This window comes from Lytechinus variegatus, chromosome 2 (assembly GCF_018143015.1).
Source record: "Lytechinus variegatus isolate NC3 chromosome 2, Lvar_3.0, whole genome shotgun sequence".
Lineage (NCBI taxonomy): Eukaryota > Metazoa > Echinodermata > Echinoidea > Temnopleuroida > Toxopneustidae > Lytechinus > Lytechinus variegatus.
Genome location: NC_054741.1, coordinates 35,699,725 through 35,718,931, shown reverse-complemented (window position 1 = coordinate 35,718,931; position 19,207 = coordinate 35,699,725). Strand labels below are relative to the sequence as shown.

Below are 19,207 nucleotides of genomic sequence, written 5' to 3'. Positions count from 1 at the left end.
TGAATTTTTACTAGCACACTATCATAGTTTTGCCTCAACGGTTGTGAATAATTTCAGATAAATATACAGAACGAGTTCAAACATGATTTTTAATCTTTGGCCTTTGATTGATTTACTTTCAGTTCTTAATAATTAGACTGATATCATGGATATAGAGTATTTATATTGCACAAAATTATGATTATGATATTAAACACCTTGTTGGCCTCGTACTCAATGCACTTCTTTACAATTTCGGTGCACGCTCTCATGATTTGTTTATTTAGATGGCCATTCTGTTCATGATTACAAATGTGCTCAAAACGGCCCCATTAGATCCACGTATGCCCCTTAAAAGGGGTTTCAGAGTGTATTCGATATAACGATCAAGGAACCACATTAGCGGTCAATTTCTCTGCATATTGAACAAGACTTAATATGACGGGCAATATTTTGCTTATTTGGTTGGTTGGTAGTTTTTAAAAAGTTACAAACATCAGTTCTAAATATATAAGACCTGGAAAAATATATTTAAAAAAAGAGACAATGCCCAGTTTTACTAAACTTTGTCCATCTCGATATTATTTCAAAACCAAAGGTTATTTGATACTCTATATTTGTGGCACCAATTTTGATGTTTCGAAAATAAATTCTGCTAGTTTTCTATAAGGTACGAGATCATTTGTTGTTTTTTTTTGTAAAATAGGGACCACATTCAGCTCGGATACACTATCGGACATTCAGTTTGGTCAACATAGGGTTTCTTTCAATGTGTTCCAATACTCGGATGGTGGTACTTCGTCAGTTTGATCAATAGCCATCTACCTACCTGACACTGGTATGCAAGCGTGGATTCATATTTGACATTAACCAATTGGCCTGAACCCCAAGGGGGTTTAAAATCGTTTGTGAAACGCAAATGAAAAACCCAGCTCGGGGTTTAAACCAGGAGGGGTTTAAACCACCAAAAACTAGGAGCTAGGTTTCTTTGTGAATTCGGGCCATTTTGTCTACACAGAAGACTAGACGACAAAGGCTCTGCATGTGTACGTCTGAGAGATCACAGTGAATCTAGTCTCACTACTTCAGACTCTGAATTATGCGAACTGCAAAAAATGGTATGTGAATGCAGACTACTAGTACAACCCTCACTGCGATGCTGCAATATACTTCTTCTTTTTTTCCTTTCACTTCAGTCTCATAATCAACATTATTTCACTAACACTGACTAAATAAAATATCGAAATTTCCTCTCCAAAGATGGGTTTATTATTATTTTTCAACATTAGGATGATATGCTAAGCTCAACATATTTTTTTAATTGGATGTCCTCTGTCAGCTTCTTAATCAAAATAATCTGCAGATAAATTTTAAAGAATTAACAGCTGTATGTGTTTAAGGGGTGTAATATTTACTCATTTGATACGAAAAATGATTGTTAGATGCTTTGCCCACAAGAGAAAATATGCTTAGCGTGCGTATTCCACGGGTACACTTTGGAACCTGTTTTGATGACGACAGTTGACAGTTGAAAATTAGAATGTCTGAAAAATGGATGACATCTGATAACAAATAACGAAGTTACTGCATATTTTTAAGTTTAGCATTACTTTGGGAGAACATAGAGGATTAATTCCTTGAATGCACCAAGCGCCTTTAGCAGCTGACGCCATTGCCGGGGTAATATAATGCCTTATTAATTAATTGATAGATAAATTAATCAATAATGTTGATTGAAGCTGGCATGCAGCAGTGATGGTCATTAACAAACTCTGTACCGTTCGGCTTATGTTTCAGCCAAAGCGGCAATGATTTTCGTTCGATTTCAAATTTCGTCTCTCAAGGGCTTTTCAAGTTTTCACTTTAGGTTATTAAAAGGTAATTTCATCAGTAATAATCAATCGACTCTGTTTACCTCAAATTAGACATTTCTGACGTCGATAATGATAAAGGTGCGTTTGATTGATTGCGACATTCACATATATACATTATTTTGATAGGTTGCTTCTGCCATTTATCATATTTACCATGTTTGATCACATGCTGAGGTTCTCACAAAGAAAAGAGATAATTTTTGTTGGTTTGCGAAAATTAATATTATATGCGCCACGCTGGCAAGATTGAAATCATTTTCTGCTTTGGCTTCTGAGCTGCAAAAACAGGTAAGTTTGTTCCGACATACTGCCGATATAGTGAGAAACAATGTATTGGTAAAATCTTCTTCTAGACTTGTATTTTTGAAGTCATAGTTGCACAAAACTTTCATTGATATCATGTAATGAGGTGGAGCATATTTTTATTCATAATTATGTTAATCCGTACAAGATACACCATTTATTATATTCAGTAGACCTATTAGAGAGAAAATTTTTAGGCACTTTTTTTTATTTTGAATTGATTCACATTGTGGATTCTTTGAGGTTATATGTAATTGAGAATAATAATCACTCTGATATTCCACTGAAAATTATTTTTGTTTAACACAATCTCTCCTTATAATGTACTAGAGCCTACTTTTCGATGTCCATTTACTTGGTTTGTTGGTAGGAGAAAATTTCACGCTTTACTCCATGTTGTTTTCAAACAGTGCATGACTATTTATTTTTCACATTTCGGTGACGACATTTCTTGACAACTTATCAAACCTTAGTCGTAAATATACATCATCACATGTTGTTAGCAGTCATGCCTTTGACTAAATATATACCTATATCATCCGCGGATCCAGGGGGGTGCGCAGGGTGCGCGCGCCCCCCCTAATATTTGAGCGGCGCCGAAGGCGCCGCTCAAAATAAAGAAAATAAAAAAAAGTAAAAGAAAGAAAAGGCGCCGCTTGAAAAATTAAAAATAAAGGAAAGAGAGGGAAAAGGCGCTGCTTAAAAAAAATTATACACAGATATAACATTAGCAACAGTAAAGGAAAGACTATCCCCAGCAAAGCGTAATCATCATCTTCCTTATTTTTTCTTTTAACTACCCTTTTCCCAACAACTTCGCCGGTAGCAGTGCGCTGCCTGCATATAACTGGCGCCAATCAAGAATAATCAGCGCCACCTTAATCTAAATCGACGCCGGACAAGAATAATCAGCGCTATTTAGTTATAAATCGGCGCCAGTCAAGAAAAATCGGCACTGCCAGAGTCTTAACCGGCGCCGATCAAGGATAATTAGCGCCACCTAAATCTAAATCGACGCTGGACAAGAACAATCGGCGTCATCTGGTTATAAATCGGCGCCGGTAAAGAAAAATCGGCGCTGCCTGAGTTCTTAACCGGCGCCGATCAAGGATAATCAGCGCTACCTATATCTAAATCGGGGCTGGTCAAGAATAATCAGTACCACCTGGTTAAAAATCGGCGCCAGTCAAGAATAATCGGCGCCTCCTGGTTCTAGATCGGCGCCAGTCGATTATGGATTGCCGCTGCCTGAATCTTACGTAACGTCGGTAAAAATAATCAGTACTACTTGTTTAAATCGGCGCCGGTCAAGACAAATCGGCGCTGCCTTTGTCTTAACCGGCGCCACCTAAATTGAAATCGGCGCCGGTCAAGAATGATCAGCGTCGCCTGATTTCAATAAATAAGCGCTGGTAGAATAATGAAGAAGGGCCTATTGCTAAACAAATCTAGATCGGCGCCGCGGTCAAGAATGATCGTTTTGCCCTCCCCCAATAATTCCGCATGTGCAAAAACAATAAGATGGTAATGTTACATAGAAATCAGCAAACGAGATTGAGCTACACAACTCGTTCTTTATTAAAAATCGTGCTCAAATTATCAGATTGGAACATAAAAATTTTCAGCTCGCGCTTCGCACTCGCATCATTTCTGTAGCAAAACCCCATACTTTTCATGATTAAATAGGTGAATAGAATGTCCCGTTTTTAGTTCTGAACCTCAAAAGAACACCCGCTTCGATTTGCAATAATCTTTTGTTGGATATAATCTTGTTCTTTATTAAAACGTACATTAAACTGTAATGTTTTCAGATCGAAATATCAAAATTTTAAGCTCGCGCTTCGCGCTCGCATTTCTTTTAGATACCCGTCTTAATCATTGGTACCAAGAATGCTTAGAATATCAAGCTTTCTGGTCAGAATATAAGTAAATTTCAGCTCGCCATCGGCACTCGCATTATCTGTGTAGCGAGATATGTATCCTCCTCATGAGTTACTACAAACAGTCCTAAACAGGCACCTTTTTCCTGTTTTCAGGTCAGTATACTTTAAAAATTTCAGCTCGCGCTTCGCGCTCGCATTAATTTGTCGGTGAAATATGTGTCTCTATCTCATGAGTCATGTATATCTATATGATATGAGTCATATATATATATATATATATATATATATATATATATAAATATATATATATGCATGTGTGTGTGTGTGTGTGCGTGCGTGTTTTGACAGGGTCAGGCATTACCCCTTTTCTTTTTCAACATTTTCTTTTATGGCGCCGGTGAAGTGCAAAAATATGTGCGCCGCTCGGCAGTGCGCCCCCCCTTTCGCCAAAAGCTGGATCCGCCTATGTATATTCATAAGAAAGAATGCATAAACCTATAAACTTGGCATGTGGTGGGTTTACCAATGTTCTACAATTAATGTAAGCGGTAGGTCCCTCTTGGGTAGGCTTTTATGTACGACAATTTTCAATATACATGTTCTTGGTCATAAATGAGACTGAAAATAGTGTTAGAAATATTATGCAAATATGATGTCACCGATTCATGAAATAAGAGATATCAGTTTCATGTGGGTTTTCATAATTTGTTGTTGATTTTGATGCTTGTGTCGCACACATTCCTTGGTAAGAGAGTATAGGTTTTTAATCTATAAAAAATGTAATGGTAGGAAATCACTTATGTATATATCCTTGAACATGTTTAAGGGTCTTTTTCTGCATGTTTTTTGCCTGTACCTAAGTATTTATTTTATAACGACAATACATGAATGGTTATTTTGTTAAAACCATTTTTGAAGCCCCAAATTAAAGCAAAAATAAAACGTATTCAGCTTGCAAGCGATGAAAATGGATAAACCTTGTATCGTTATTTTTTTGGTAGCGTAAAGTAAAGGCTTGTGATTTGTACACGATTTAGTGCTTTTGTACTTTCCTTTGCAGATTGTGAAAGCATCAATCATGTTACTGTTTCCATTGATAGCGATCTGCCTAATTTCACAAGGTAAGGAAAAACGAATAAAAACGGCTTATAATGAAATAGTTACCTCTGTATTGCTGAGAGTGATGGGATAAATTATCATAAATTTATGAAACATTTCCTCACTTGACCCGAGTATCATGAATCATGAGGCACGAATATAGTACTAGTAGTCCAGACATAAGTCATTTAAAATGTGTTAAATTCGCACGTTGCACTGTATATCAAATAATGTGGAACCCCTTTTGGTGCTATGTCGGTTACAAACACCATTCAAATTCCTTACAACCTGTTAAAAAAACGGAAAATCGATCTGTATAATTACTTTGTTGTAATTACGCTAATACAGGCCACTGAACCAACCCCAGATCGACACCCATTACCTTTTAATATGGTTTTACAGTATGAGCGTGGTTTTCACGGGATATACGTCAGCAATTTTTGAAGGACAGGACACAAATTTAGAAAAATGGCAAAATTCAAATTCTGAGGATTTTCTCCGAATGTTTCGTGGAAAACGTGTCGGCGTAAAACAATGCTTGCTTCCTTATAGTGCGAAATTCGCGCAACGTACGTAATCTGTAAACAACATGAACAATACAAGAACCGCATGCGAAATAATCTAGCGAGCTTCGCGACGTACACGAAACTTTCGCGATCTGGCTATCGTATTCCCGACCTTTCGTTTGAGGACGCGCATTCCCACGCTTATTTAGGACGTTAGTTAATGTTGGAAGAGACTTTTGGGCCCGTCGTCATGGTCGTAAAACTCCGTCCTGTAATGCAAATTGTGTGACATGAGATTTTTTTTTCGTTTCGCATCTGGAACAGAAACATTCAATTTGCGTTTCGTGTGCAAAAATCTGGTTGCTACTATGGTAACAGCGATATATCCGATTTAGGACGACTTTCCAAATCCAAATTCGGTTTCTCCCAGAGCTCGAGAGGCCGCCCGGGGGACCCACTTCAATTGAATGGTGGATACCAGGCGCGACAACACGTAAAAAGGGAAAGAGTGGGTAAGTACGTAATACAGTACGTATAGGCCTATGTAGCGTTATGAGGGTGTGAAAAACGATGATTAAGATAATGAAAAAGGGATATATTTCCACTACTTGTTGGGTATCACAACCCAAATACTTGTTGAGAGATGCATTTTCATAATCTGGAAAAGACCTTCCCTTGTTTAGGGTGCTTTTCGAAACTCCATGGTCGCGCCTGGTATCCACTCATCAATGAAAGTGTACCCCCCGGCAAACCCCCCATTTCTGCGGAAAAGTAAAACATACTGCCCATTACATTGTGTGCTAGAGGCATATTGTTTGTGTAGAAGGTACAGGCAAAAGAAAAAACTCCGCAAATTTAGACGGTTTATGGCCTGTTGCATGCTGTGTACATGTCAACGCATGCGAAATGATTCGGCTTGAGAGGTGATCTGACCCATGGAATTCATTGCCAGTGATTCACAAATAATGCACATTAAATGCAATATCGATTCGATGGACTGTAATGATCAATATCTAAGCCTTAATTCGGTAAGTTTTTCCTTACTCAATATGTACTCGATTTGTTTGAAAAACCACTTTCTTATCCATGTCATAATCTACATTTCGCATGTCTCAAGCCAGCTGGAGTCATAGCCATGATACAGGTACAGTCCCGCCGCGAGCTCAGGCAGTCAAATGGCATGGCATGGCATGCTGGTATCGTATGAAAGAGCTTTGCACACGAAAAGCAAGATCTATAGGGCCTTTAACACAAAACTTGACAATGATTGTATAACAGTTTTCAACGTTTGATTGTATTGACTGTAATGTACAATCAATCTACAAAAATCGAGTCTATGATTAATCGTTAACTTTTGAGTTACCCGACTCTAATCTCGCGTTGCAGAGGTCTGCGAAAGGTGCCTATCTACTCAGGATTTGCTGGGACTTTGTGTACACATTTGTCTTGAGAGATATCGCAACAAATTGCGCGTAAAAGAAAAAAGAAGAGAAGGAAACAAAAACGTCCAGGAAGGCGTTTTTTTATGTTTTTATAAATTTCCGACAAACTAACAACGACATCCTCAGGCGATCGGGGAAGCTACTCCTGCAGCCTTATACTTTGCAGGGGGCTGTTTATGTTTGATTGTTCTTTTTTGTTGCTTTTTTTTACATTCGTGTACAATGTGGCCATGAATAGGAAACGCAATCTGACGGGCTTGTTGTCTACATAGGTCATTTGACCCACAATCGAAAAGCTAGGGAAACACTTTTTTCTCCCGCCATTCGGAAAATTCTGAAGAAGTCATATGCTCTGCATCACTGATTCTTCCTATCGATGCTTGGTCATAGGCCAATGTGCTTGGTAAAATTGTTCTATCAAATTACTGACATTTATCACTTTTTTATACTCTTTTTTTACCCCCACTCTGCTTAATTTCATATTAATTTGATCTAATTATTTGACAAGGCCAAGCATTCGACTGGAGGGATTACGATGATGTGATTGGAAAGTCAATTTTGTTCTTTGAGGCCCAGAGGTCGGGTGAACTTCCAGGAGACAACAGGATCGATTGGCGTGGTGATTCTGCTCTTAATGACGGAAGCGACGTAGGAATGGACCTGACAGGGGGATGGTACGACGGTAAGTATAAAACTGCATTATTGAACACGTTAAATTGATGTTAAATCTTAAATTGAAAAATCAAATCTACCTACACTGTTAGAAAATTTATCCTTAAAATAAAAGAAGTTCCTGTAGCAGTGTCTCAAGAATAGCTGTAATCTTACCAAATTGCGTAATCTTACAGTATGGAACCTCACAAATTTCCTTTAATAAAACACCATTTTCCCCTTTTTAAACAGACCTGTTCTATTACATTGCAGAAAAATTCCTGTTTTATGAATTTACAGAATGATTCTGTTATTGCTTTTTGCAAATCTTCTTTCTTTTTTCTGTAAAATCAGGTTTTTTTAACAGTGTACATATTTATTTGATATCTAATAATTATGTACACGTAGGTGTAAGAAAAATCATGCATTAAAACCCCGCGCTTAATATACAAGGTGCCCCTCGGGCATTGAGCTCACTCTGAGTATTATGTATAATTATGACCATACCTTTGACAGACGGACAGAGTGAGACAACCGACATGACCTAAGTCTCGCCTTCACCTCTGGTGGGCGAGACAAAAAAACACTGTTAATCATTAAACAATTACTTAATTGTATGTTACATATATTGAATTACTATGATGTCGAGTTATTCGTTAAACTGCAGGGCACCTTTGGAAAGCAGTTTTGCATAACTGAATCGGCCTATATACATTGCAGTATAAAACAAAGAAAACAAATAAATAAATAGATTGACTGTACGTTATAAATGGCTAGTCTGACCTTTTGATATAATTGTAAGTTATACAAAGTTAAATTAGCCTATAAGTTTTGAGAGGAAATGTAGTAGTATAAATTTATTGCGATATGAATGGATTAAGTAATGAATAAGTGGGCCTATCTAAAAGATTACACTTCTCAGAATGTTGCATAAAGGTCAGATTTGAGAAGTTGGGGACTTGAGATTTAAAGGTTGCTAATTCATATGCCCTCTAGATGTAAAAAAAATCCTAATTTCCCGATAATGTTTGTCTTATTGAAAGGTTTCTCAGAAATCTAAGTTGGAAGAAAAGTTTTTCTTGTTTATTCGAATTCAAGAATGGAAACTTGAAATTTAAATTGAAATTCGAATTTTGACAGTCGACATAATTATTATTTGCATTTCAGCCGGAGATCATGTCAAATTCGGTCTTCCAATGGCATCATCGGCCACTTTACTTGCTTGGGGTATCATCGAGTTTAAAGACGCATACATGGCAGCGGGCCAGTACGAAAATGCCAAGAAGCAGTTAAGATGGGCCACAGATTACTTCATCAAGTGTCACGTGTCTGAAAGTGACGAACTTTTCGTCCAGGTAGGGGATGGGCATGCTGATCACTCTTCCTGGGGTCGTCCCGAAGACATGACCATGTATAGACCATCCATGAAGATCACACGTTCTAACCCTGGTTCTGACGTTGCAGGAGAAACTGCTGCTGCTCTGGCCGCTGCTTGTATTGTCTTCAGGGAGACTGGTAAGACGAACCCGACTATGTTACCATGGTTACTGCTTGAGTCAAATGCATGTTTTTATTTTCAGTCAATCATTTCCTCGTGTTTTTTATCCGTTTCTGTGTTGATTAATTGATTTATGATATGTTTGTTAAATGATCTTTTTAATGTTCACTAAGAAAAAACAATTAAAATAGTAATTATATTGATATAAATGATAATAGCAGTACATGTAATAATAATGATAATGACAATAATAATGATGATAATAATAGTTATCATGATAATAATGACCCAGTTTAAGGTCAGGTAATGTGTTATATTTTGACACAGAGCGGATGTTTATCTAATGACGGAATTGAGATAATTTTTATTTTAGCATTCGGCCTCCTTTTCATCATTTTGGGTCGGTTTTCTCTCAAATGTTTGCAACTTTAATGTTTTTTTTTTCTTAATCACTTTAATAAATTGGTTTACAAAGTTTCCGTAACTTGCCATTATCTTAATTGTTTTTTCTCAATAATACTTTCAAATGTTTCTCCTAGACTATTCATATTCGGAGACTCTACGGGTGAGAGCACAAGAGCTATTTGAGCTCGCCGACTCTTATCTGGGTATTTACTCCAACTCCGTTCCTGGAGCTAATGATTTCTACCGGTAATTTTAAAACACATTTATATTTCAATTCTTAACCCCCCCCCCCCCGGACAGAGCTGTGGGAACGATTTTTTTTCGCAAAGGGTGCTGAACAGGGGCGTCGATCAGATGGGGGGGCAAAATCATGAATCACCTTTCTAAAAGCGCTCGACCACACAAACAAACGCTCACATACTTACACGTAAACACACATTATGTATTCAGGGGCGGATCCAGCTTTCGTCAAAATGGGAGGCCCCTAAAAAAAATTACCCATATTTTCCCTGATCGGCGGCTCAAAGGTTTTGTTTCTTTCTTTGAAGGATAGTCCTAGCGCTCTCTTTTAGCTTTACTCTTATAAAACAACATACATATTTAATAATCTCATGGGCCCTATTTGAATAGTGCGAGCGCGAAGTGCGAGACATTTTTATTTTATTTTATGCATTTTGTCCTGATAATTGAATATTCTAGGCAGTGTTAAAGATCTTAAGCAAGATGCGTATGTAACTAGACAATATTACTGCGAGCGCGAAGCGCGAGCATAAGTTTTTAATAATACATTCTGGCCTGAAATATTAAGGACTGTTTGCAGTTAGCCATTAAGACGATACATATTTCTACAATTAAATAATGCGAGCGCGAAGTACGATCTGAAATTTTTTGACAATCTGATCTAAAATATGAACATTCTACGCACTTTTTGTAACTATTAACGGGATAGGTATATAGCTAAACCATGATTTCAGACCCCAAAACGGGGCACTCTATTCATGTTTTGTGAATCATGAAGTGAATTTTTAATCGGGTATATTCCTTCAATAATGCGAGTGAGAAGTGCGAGCAGTACATTTTTTATATTCTGATCTGAAACTTGATAATTTGATCACGTTTTAAATAAGAACAAGCTGCGTATCTCAGTCAACATGCGTGTGCGCGTTTTAGATTCAGACCTAATTCTGGGCATTTTTAAATACATTTCTTATTATTGAAAATCAATAATGCCAGATTTTGTTGGTGGCTTAAACATTCAACCACGAAATTTCTTTACATGAGCTCACCCCTTGACACGAAATTATGATTATACCATAATGACAAGGAGACATTAGTCAGTATTATTAGCTTATATCCCACCCCCTACCTTATAGAAGGGCATTCTTATTTCGTAAAACAGAAAAACAGTATAATGTAGAGCATAAATGGAAATGAGGGGGATCCACTAAAAAGCAAAGCTTGTAAAGTGTGGATCCCCCTGGAAATGAAGAAATTATAGTTGACTTATTCTTTTATGCGTACATGCATGTATTACTGGAAAGAAAAAGAGAACAAAATAAATCATATTGATGCAAACATAATTACTGAAATGATGCAAAGCTTTTCACACGCAGTTCCTCAGGCTATAATGATGAGCTAGCTTTTGCCGCTGCTTGGATCTATAGAGCTACAGGGTATAGTTTTTATCTCAACAAGGCTAGGGAATTCTACAGCTCTGGCACACCATGGGCACTATCCTGGGACGACAAAAACGCCGGTGTACAGGTAAAAATAAAATAAACGATGATAATTATAATTATCATAATAATGATAACAATAATGATAATAATAATAATAAATATGATGATAACAATAATAACAATAAACAAAGGTGGATACATGCAGGAAGCTTTTCTCAGCACCTCCCCTGCCTCCTTCCCCCTCTCCTCCACCTCTTTCCCTCTCTCTTTAAACCCAATGGCCCGTATTCTGATAGCAGGTTTAACTTAAACTCAGGTTTAAAGTTGTGGATTAAGTATGGGAAGCCAAATGTATCAATTTTTTATTAAGTTGTTTTTATGTTTAATGTGCTCTTTCCTGATCCATCGATGATGAAGGCAATTATTTATCTACCCTTCTTAGACAATTACAAATGATTTTAGAGCCGAATGGGCTGAAATAAATCTCTACTGTTAGTGATTTATGTAACAATTATAGCTGTCCATACTTAAACCACTACTTTAAACCTGAGTTTGAGTTAAAACCGACTTCAGAATACGGGCCTATAGCATTAACGGCAAATAAACAAATTGGAAATAAAAAAATATATATATCCCAAAACTTGCATGTAAGCATAATGTTGATTAGATTTCTGGAAAGGATTTAGCATAATATTAACTATTACTATAATACAGAATACAAACCATTATTTGTGTACCAATTAGGGCGATGGTTAGCCAAGAACATACAGGGGACGGTGTCAGCCCCCCCCCCCCCCTCATCCTCCTCCTCGTATATAGCATGATGTACATATGCACACTCACTAGTTAAGCACTAATTTACCTTTATCGTTGTAATTGATTGTCCTATCAAATACATTAAAGTTGTATGAATTGTTTTCCCAAAATACACGCATCTGTACACTCTAAAAAAATATTTGGTAAATGCGCTCCATGAGGGTAATTATGTGTCCACCCAACATTGGGCATTTCTTTGGGGCATTTTCAATTATCCAGTGTGATGAATATTTTGCCCATTCTAAAGTAATTGCTGCTTATTTTTTACTGGACAAAAATTAATATGCTTCCCGCATTGGGTAAAATACTGCCCTAAATTGGTTGGACACATAACAAAATGTTACCCAATAGATTTTTACAGTGATATAGGATATTAGAGTCCTCGTGAGAATGTCACCCATCCCCCCTCCCCCCCTCTACTTATGATCAATATTCTCAGTCTTGTTAGGCGTCAACCTAACTCAATATTTTAAGGGGCAACCAAGACATGTCAGCCATGGCGTAATTCCTTCAGCAAGAAATGTATCCACATTGTGCTGCACTCAACCCTGGTGAGGTGAATGGGTACCCGGCAGGATTAATTCCTTGAATGCACTGAGCGCTGAAAGGCAGTTCGATCTAAAACCAGGGTAATGATAATAATAATAATGATGATGATAATAAAACACTGCGCCTCGGAATATATTATTTCTAGATAGATGGCGCTATATAAATGCCTATTATCATTATTATTATTATTATCATCATCATCATCATTGTTGTATGCGGAATACCAAAATTCGCTGTATCTGATGAAATTAGGCGGCATGTAACAACAATCGATTTACAGTTTTATTTTGAAGAACATGAAATGGGCGAATATTTGTTTGTTTTTTCTAAATTGAAAAAATCGCTCTTAACATATACGGCGGACCAACATATGGAATTTTACACTAGCATCAGCAATGTCAGATTGCAAAAAAGCAAAGCCCCGTTACTTCTGATATTGTCAGGTGATTATGAAAAAGGTAATCTTTCTCAAGAAATGTTACTGTGATTTACTTCAGAAAAAGTGTTCTTAATTGTGGGTTTTTACCATTGAATGTTCGAAATATATGCATTAATTTTTACTACTTGTACTTCTCTTTTGGAAAAGAAGCTTATACGCCTATTACGACACATGAACCTTTCAATTTTTGTTTCACCTTTGGTAATTTGTAAATAGTAATTTACATAATACGGATATCGTTTATCTTATTATTTGTATATACTTGCCATTGGATTAGAAATGAAAATGTCAAAGGACAGCTAAAAGGTCTTTCTAGAAAACTTGGTGAACCGGTAGAGCTGTTCCGGCAAATATTCCATGCATACCAAAACGATGTTATTAATTCCTAAATTTGTCTGTTTGGGTCAAAAGCGCTACGTATCTCTGGCACTCCAGTGTTATTTGACTTTACTTTCTACAAAAACTCCATTGTTTCTACTGCGTTATGTGGGGGCGGCAGTCCCGGGGGTCATGTTCTTTTCACCATGATGATTTTCCAAATCAGGAATTTCAAAGCGTTTACAAAATTAAGTGCTCTATAGGGGGTGCCATAGACGTTAGAAACCCGACTCACATGCACCTTTCAATACCCTGCTTTTCATTATATTAAACCCAAACGTCTATGGAAAGTATAACTATACAAAATAGGAAATTGGAAAATAGGGGGGATATTGCTCATCCACGTCTAATAGAACCGCCTGGAGAAGATATCACAACACAGGCCATCTTCCAGATTGCCAGTTATCGGGGGCAAAATGCCATGTCCAGTTGTTTAGAAGAAATGGTTCTAAAATACATTCTAAAGCAGTTCATATGGTGTTTTCGCTTGGTCGCTACGCTCCCTAAATGTTGGAAATAATTTATGTCGGGGGGATGGGGGCTGGTATTACGGACAACACTCCCCGTCTGCTAGGTGTCCCATATCCATGCTGACCATCCATCGTTTTTACCTTGATTATATTACCGATGTCAAAAGTTTACTGTTACTTTAGCATTGATTTCAAATTATATCATTATGTATATGAATATAGCCATAAGTAAAAGTTACTCTTACGATATCTGCTTCATTGCAGTCCCCATCACAATAAAGTTCTTTTCTTAATTAGTCGAAAATTCACCCCTAACGATTGTAGTGATAAACTGATCACATCACTACTTTTAATATTAAACAATTACATATAAATTTTTGAATGAAATTTATCAATCTAATATTTTTAGATTTATTTCCAATTTAACAAAATATCACATAACCAGGGGTGTGATAACGAATATTTATTTCTCAAATATCTAAAATCGTTGTGATAATAACCTTTGTTAATTCAACTTATCATCAGCATGATTCATCCCGAATTGAAATAAAATCAGTATTGCTCACAAATGGGATGCTTGCAGTCGCCTTTCTTGTGTAACTCATAAGGTCGGGATTGTAGAACGTGAGAGCATATGTCTATATTGTGTTATGTTCATTATTATGATGATATGTCCATTTATATAGCGCAGTTACTATGTGCATATACTCAACTGCGCTTTTATACTTAGTGTCATATTATTACCCCGGCTGTAGCTGAGCCGCCATATTAATAGGCGCTAAAGCGTTCAAGAAATAAATCCTACCGGGTACCCATTCCCTCACCTGGGTCGAGTGCGGCACAACGTGGATAAATTTCTTGCCGAAGGAAATTACGCCATGACTGGGGTTCATTATTGCGATGTATGACATTGTATTTATTTCTTCGATGTGTTTTTTCATAGCCGAAATCAAGAATCAACAATATAACAATGATAATATTAATGATAATAAAAATAATTATGATAACACAATTATGATAATAGTATTAGTCGGGGCATGCATGATTTAGTGTTTTGGGGAGGGTAAAAAAAGGGTATTTTCCATGGTCAAAATGGGGAAATAGACAATAATTATAATCTGCTAGGTGTCCCATATCCATGCTGACCATCCATCGTTTTTACCTTGATTATATTACCGATGTCAAATTTCTCGAGCCCCCAGAAGCCCCCAAAATTTTAACTTACTGGCATCAGCGTCCGCTGTCCCCTGGAAGCAGCAGTGTACGGCATACAACAGCTGTCGCATTGAGAAAGCGGACATCCGCTCACGACGTAGTTGCAGCTCTTTATCACTTTTGCGTCACTGAATGCTCTGCAGTAAGTGACTTAGAGAGAATATTCTAGTTTTGCATCTGCATAATATACATTTTGGGGAATGTTTGCACAATATCATATTTCAACGAATACATGGATATATTTGCTTTTTTTTTTTGTTTAGATGATGATGTACCAAATTGACAAGTCCAACACATATCTGTATAAGGAAGATGTGAAAAGATTCTTAGACAGTTGGATGAGAGGTGGTAGTGTTCACTACACACCCAAGGGACTAGCGTGGCGATCTGAATGGGGACCGCTTCGCTATTCAGGTTAGTTTATCTTTATACATCCTATCGAAAAACATCGAAAGGGAAGGTTTACGCTTTATTATTTTGATTGTTCATTTATCTTAATTCAATTGATCATATCACAAGACGTCGGTAACTATGTGTGATTCTTTTGAATATGAGAATGAGGAGCAAATTATTTATGATTTTTAATCATTATTTTTTGTACTTATTTATTAATTTTATTTTATTTCTTCTTATCATTATTACATTACTTTTTATTATCTTTTATTTCATTTTTTTTTTTTTGGGGGGGGGGGGGTTCTTAACTCTAAACAAAGTTGAATGCAAGGCCCAAGTGATCGAAAGACAAACTGTAAATATACGCCCGTCTGTCACTATTTACCTGCAAGACTATCTCATGACGTATTACATGGCAACTGCTCTTATAATAATAACATCCAATTTGAATAGATGCATTTGGGACGTTATGGTGCATTTATGTAGGTTTGATTTGCCTTTGACGCTCATTATATGGGCAAAGGTCATTTCAGGTCAAACGTCAAGTTTACCTGTATGCAAGACTTAATGATGACAGGCAACCATCGCATCCATTTCAACCATAAACTTATGTTGAAGGTGTGGAATCGACCATATAGTCTGGGAGATAGAGAATACCAACGTTTTCTTCTATTTTTGAAATCCTTTTGGAGGTTCGGCCAAATTTAACAAAACATTGTAAACGTTGGAAATGGAAATAAACGAAATGAAATGAAAATAACGAAATGTTATCCTATGCTTGTGGTGTTGTTCACTGTTTGAAAGAAATACACAAATAATGTAAAAAAATCTGTGAATTATTAGAACAAGAAATTTTCTATTAAAAAGGACAGAAAAAAATCTTATTAAAGGAAATAAAATAATCCATATACCAATTTTCTGTAATTTTTACACAATGCAAGATTATTGGTGTTCTCGAGACTCTGCTCTAGGAACCTCTCTGCTTTTAATCAAGGAGAAATTTCGTTAACCACAGTGTAAAAAAATGTGCCCTCTTCAATTGTTGGACATAGCATGAGTCACTGGACATGCTGAATGTAATTGCGCTCATAAACCTTTGTCATGCCCTTTGTTCATATTACCATGATGATTTTTACCACTACAGCCAACACTGCTCTCATCGCCGCCATAGCATGTAAAGAGAAGATCGACAACTACCAAGAGTATTGTGATTTTGTAAGAACTCAAATAGACTATATGCTCGGTTCGTCAGGCCGAAGTTACGTCATCGGATTTGGAAATAACCCACCTCAGCGTCCCCATCACCGATCAAGGTTCGTTTCTTTATAAAGATTGTTCCTGATGATAGTCCTGTACTACATCCAGGGAGGTGCCACAGGGGGAGGGGAGGGGTCGCGACTCACCCCAAGATTGCCAAGTAGATTATATTTTTTTTTTCCGTTTAACAAGTTACAATACATATTCAATATAATCCAATACAGACTGATCAATGACATTTCGTAACAAATATTGAATATAAATTAAACAAAACTAAAGTGTGTTGCAATAATTTTATTTATGAAAAGAATGTAGAAATGAACTTGCCATAGGGAATTGCACTTATAGTGAAAAGGGGTAAATATAGAGAAAAAAGGAAAGGGTATATAAAAAGGAGAGGTCTGGACCGTGTAAACCTATAGCACCCCTAGAGGTTTTTTTTCATTTGTATGATACTCCTAGAGTTCATCTGAGACCGACCAGATAATTATATTTTAAAAAATATTATCAATGATATACCATTTGTGGGTTTGGAGTCGGTTTCGATGATGTTGCTCGGTCATGGGTCACTTTGACTAGGTTCAGATAAATCATTCTTCAAAAAGCACGATATAAAGTCTTATCATAGACCCAACTATGGTCTCACACAGAAAAGGCAAAAACAGAAAGGAAAATGTGACAGGCATGACAGGAGAGGCGTATTAACAACTTTTAACAAAGTCATTATACCTAGTTTTATTTTAGCATGCAGGAACAACACTTGTCTGTATACTATGCATGGATGTAATTCAGTATATAAAACAAAATAGTTAGGCCTATATGAAGCTTTATTGTATGTATCTACCGACAGTTCCTGTCCCGACCGTCCTGCGTCCTGTGACTGGAACAATTACAATTACGACGGACCAAACCCGCAGACTCTCACCGGAGCCCTGGTCGGCGGACCCGACAGCAATGACAACTACGAAGACAGGCGTGATGACTACAAGAGTAACGAGGTCGCTTGCGACTACAATGCCGGCTTCCAGTCCGCTGTGGCTGGCCTTAGGCATTATCTACTCTAGCTATAACTTGCATTTTACATGAAGGATAGTCGGATCCAGGATTTCATAATTAGGCGTACAGAAGTAAATTTATCAATTTCGTTTGCCAAATCTTTGACAAGCACAAATCTTCATTAAAGGGATGGTCAAGGCTAAGGATATTTATATTTCAATAAAAAGAGTAAAATTCACAAAGCAAATTGCTGAAAATTTCATTTTGCTCAATGAAATTTTACTCTATTTAGATAAATAACTTAAATATTTTCAGCCCGGATCATCCCTTTAAAAGGGTACGATGCATGTTTCGCTTTGAAAAGCAGGAACACAGTGAAAGACACATCACCTGATCACAGGGTCACGTGGTACAACGTAAGCATAACGGGGGGCTAGGCAGATGCCTGTCACCCCCCCCCCCCCCAATCCACTGGATCCGTCGCCTTCTGGAAAGCTGCAACGTTACGGTGTTTCAAAAATGACCATGGGCAATACTGCATGCATATGTCTTTTAAGATAATGTAGGCTAATATAATATAAGAAGAATTATCGTCGAGAATAGTTACAATCCACTGTGTATAATATAAAGGCTTAGAAATATCAATTAAATTGGTTACATTAGTTAATTTTATCATCGCCATAATTGTAAAAACTTGAGTTATTGGATAAAATCTTTATAAACGATTTGAACAACATTCTACCAAAACATCTGAAAAATGTTGTTGTTTTTTTCCTTTCGCATACATAAAAAGTTAAATGGTACCAAATACTTAGCAAACTTTACGCATTGTTGCGTTGAAATTTACTATTTAAACTTGCATTTTGCCAAATATTGCGGAAAAGATTACACAGCAAACACGCTTGTTTCCTTTCTTCCCAATATTTTCTGTACTTTTCTTTTTTAGAGTGGACTCACTCTTAATCGATGACGATATCAAGGTAATAGATTCCCCATTCTCTTATAGAATCAACTCCACTAGCATGTTTACTGTTACTTTAGCATTGATTTCAAATTATATCATTATGTATATGGATATAGCCATAAGTAAAAGTTACCTCTTACAATATCAGCTACATTGCAGTCTCCATCACAATAAAGTTCTTTTCATTATATAGAAAATTCACCCCTTACGATAACATTGTAGTGATAAAGTAATCATATCTCTACTTTTTAATATCAAACAATTACATATCAAACTTATTGATTGAAATTTATCAATCTAATATTTTGAGATTTATTTCCGATCTTAAAAATATTCCATAACCTGGGATGTCATGACGAATATTTATTTCTCAAATATCTAAAATCGTTGTGATAATAAACTTTGTTAATTC

At 36.7% G+C, this 19,207-nt stretch overlaps 2 protein-coding genes across 5 annotated transcripts in view; one reads left to right on the top strand and one right to left on the bottom strand.

Annotated features, from left to right (window-relative positions):
- The window catches only part of LOC121407965, a 44,649-nt gene that overhangs the window by 13,103 nt on the left and 12,339 nt on the right, over positions 1-19,207 (bottom strand). The gene's annotated exons all lie outside the window — the stretch shown is intronic.
- On the top strand, positions 727-17,993 carry LOC121407966 (endoglucanase E-4-like). 4 transcript variants are annotated; one of them, XM_041599246.1, is made up of 9 exons: positions 727-817; positions 5,100-5,160; positions 7,594-7,767; positions 8,904-9,251; positions 9,774-9,885; positions 11,253-11,403; positions 15,449-15,599; positions 16,723-16,891; positions 17,686-17,993. In XM_041599246.1, the coding sequence occupies exons 2-9, from the start codon at positions 5,118-5,120 to the stop codon at positions 17,897-17,899; spliced, it is 1,362 nt and encodes a 453-aa protein (XP_041455180.1). In that variant the 5' UTR covers positions 727-817; positions 5,100-5,117; the 3' UTR covers positions 17,900-17,993. The 4 variants fall into 4 exon arrangements, with proteins under 4 accessions (XP_041455180.1, XP_041455178.1, XP_041455181.1 ...); XM_041599244.1 differs by lacking the exon at positions 727-817 and adding an exon at positions 976-1,097; XM_041599247.1 differs by lacking the exon at positions 727-817 and adding an exon at positions 1,693-1,857.